We start from the raw sequence: 1,592 nt of genomic DNA, 5'->3' as shown, positions 1-1,592 counted from the left end.
CAGGAAATCCAGACCTGTTCTCACCTTTCTGACATCAACTGTTCCAAATCAACACCCTCTCTCTGCTGATACTCCTTCAACAGCTTATCTGCATGATCTGTATCGAGGAAACCAGTGTAGTCTTCCTCATCCACAACACTAATGTAAAAGGGCTGGAACACAGGAGCTGAACTAGAGGTGACCATTACCGTTCCCTCGCTGGCTGCAGGATGTGTATTCAGGGAACCTGACCCGTCCGCAGCTTCCCACAAGCAAAGCTGTTGGAACTGGGATGCACACTCCACCTCCCTGGATAAGGAGCTGCTCACTGCTTCATTTAAGCCAAGCAGTTGAAGGGAGGCACATGCAGGAGATTCTGCTCCATCACAGACTCCCCAGTCATCTGCTTCATCACACCAATCCTTTGCAGCAAAGTTTGGTTCTTGTTTCTGAGAAGAACAAAAAAAAAAAGAAAGGAAAAAGAAACTTGTCAACATCAGCCACCCTCACACACCTCAAATACAGTTTCGTAACAGATAAGAAAACTAAAACCTTGACCTAATGCTTAGTGTTATTTCATCTATTTCCTCACAGTGTCAGTTACCAGAATACCCACGTATACTTTTCACAGCAGCACAGTTACGGCAAAAACCATCTCGCGCTGGAGATGTGCTTTTTGAGCAGCCTTTGTACATCATGTTGCCATGCACTGGCTGCTGCTATGACCACTGACAGCTAATTTGGGTACCTTTATCCAAAGCACAGCTACTGCACCACAGTAACTGTGTAAGGTATGATGCTCAATGGGCAGCATATGGAAGAAAATAATAATAATAACTAAAATAACAATACCATGATTTTATCAGAGTTAAATATCATTTAGTACAGACCAAGATTTCATACTGCAAACGCATCAGCTGAATAAACACTTTCTAATATCACTAGTTTGACAGCCATCCTCTTTAAATATTCCTAAGCCAACACTGATTCTCAAGCAAAAACACCAGAAATATATTAACAATAATTGAGTCAGATTAATTAAAACTGATGATAAAATTTTAAAAATCTATTTAAATTAGAAAATAAAGAAAACACCTTAAAGATCCAAATCTAAACAGTACAGCCCAGTCATTTAGAGTTGAAAAGTTTAGGCAGCTCAATTAAAGTATTAAATATCAGTTTTGATCACACAGTTGGACTGCCATCTCCACTTTAAAACAAGTCAAACATGCATCACAATCAGGTGGCTCATCTCCTAATAAACAATGTGTAGTACTCACAGTGTCAAAAATTCCATGACCATGACTTCTCCACGACTCAAAACTAACACGTGCAGCTTCTTGAGAGAGATTACAGCTACTTAAACAAGCGTATATACACGGTGTGAAACTCATCCAACTCAACCGCATTTTTATTTTAAAACCTCCTCAATACTGCACTTCATCCAGCACACTGACACAACGCACAGAACCCAAGAAGGCAGTTTGCTAGTTATACCTGTTTTACACCCAAATCTTGTGTTGCCTTTTCTTGTGACTGCAAATACTGGGAGCGCAGTACCTTCCAGCTGCACCGTGCCGTGTACAAACAAACAAACAAACACACAGACAGAC

At 40.6% G+C, this 1,592-nt stretch overlaps 1 protein-coding gene across 1 annotated transcript in view; it reads right to left on the bottom strand.

The window, feature by feature from the left end:
* The window catches only part of PDCD2L (programmed cell death 2 like), a gene marked incomplete at its 5' end in the record, with an annotated part of 5,211 nt that extends 3,665 nt beyond the window's left edge, over window positions 1-1,546 (bottom strand). Inside the window, 2 exons of the mRNA XM_010174692.1 lie at window positions 25-428; window positions 1,477-1,546. Of these exons, the coding sequence (XP_010172994.1) occupies window positions 25-428; window positions 1,477-1,546 (474 nt within the window). The remainder of the gene's footprint in view (window positions 1-24; window positions 429-1,476) is intronic.
* Window positions 1,547-1,592: the final 46 nt, after the last annotated feature.

Source organism: Antrostomus carolinensis, unplaced genomic scaffold (assembly GCF_000700745.2).
Source record: "Antrostomus carolinensis isolate BGI_N321 unplaced genomic scaffold, ASM70074v2 scaffold46298, whole genome shotgun sequence".
In the NCBI taxonomy this organism is placed as follows: Eukaryota; Metazoa; Chordata; class Aves; order Caprimulgiformes; family Caprimulgidae; genus Antrostomus; species Antrostomus carolinensis.
This window is presented reverse-complemented; position numbering and strand designations above follow the sequence as displayed.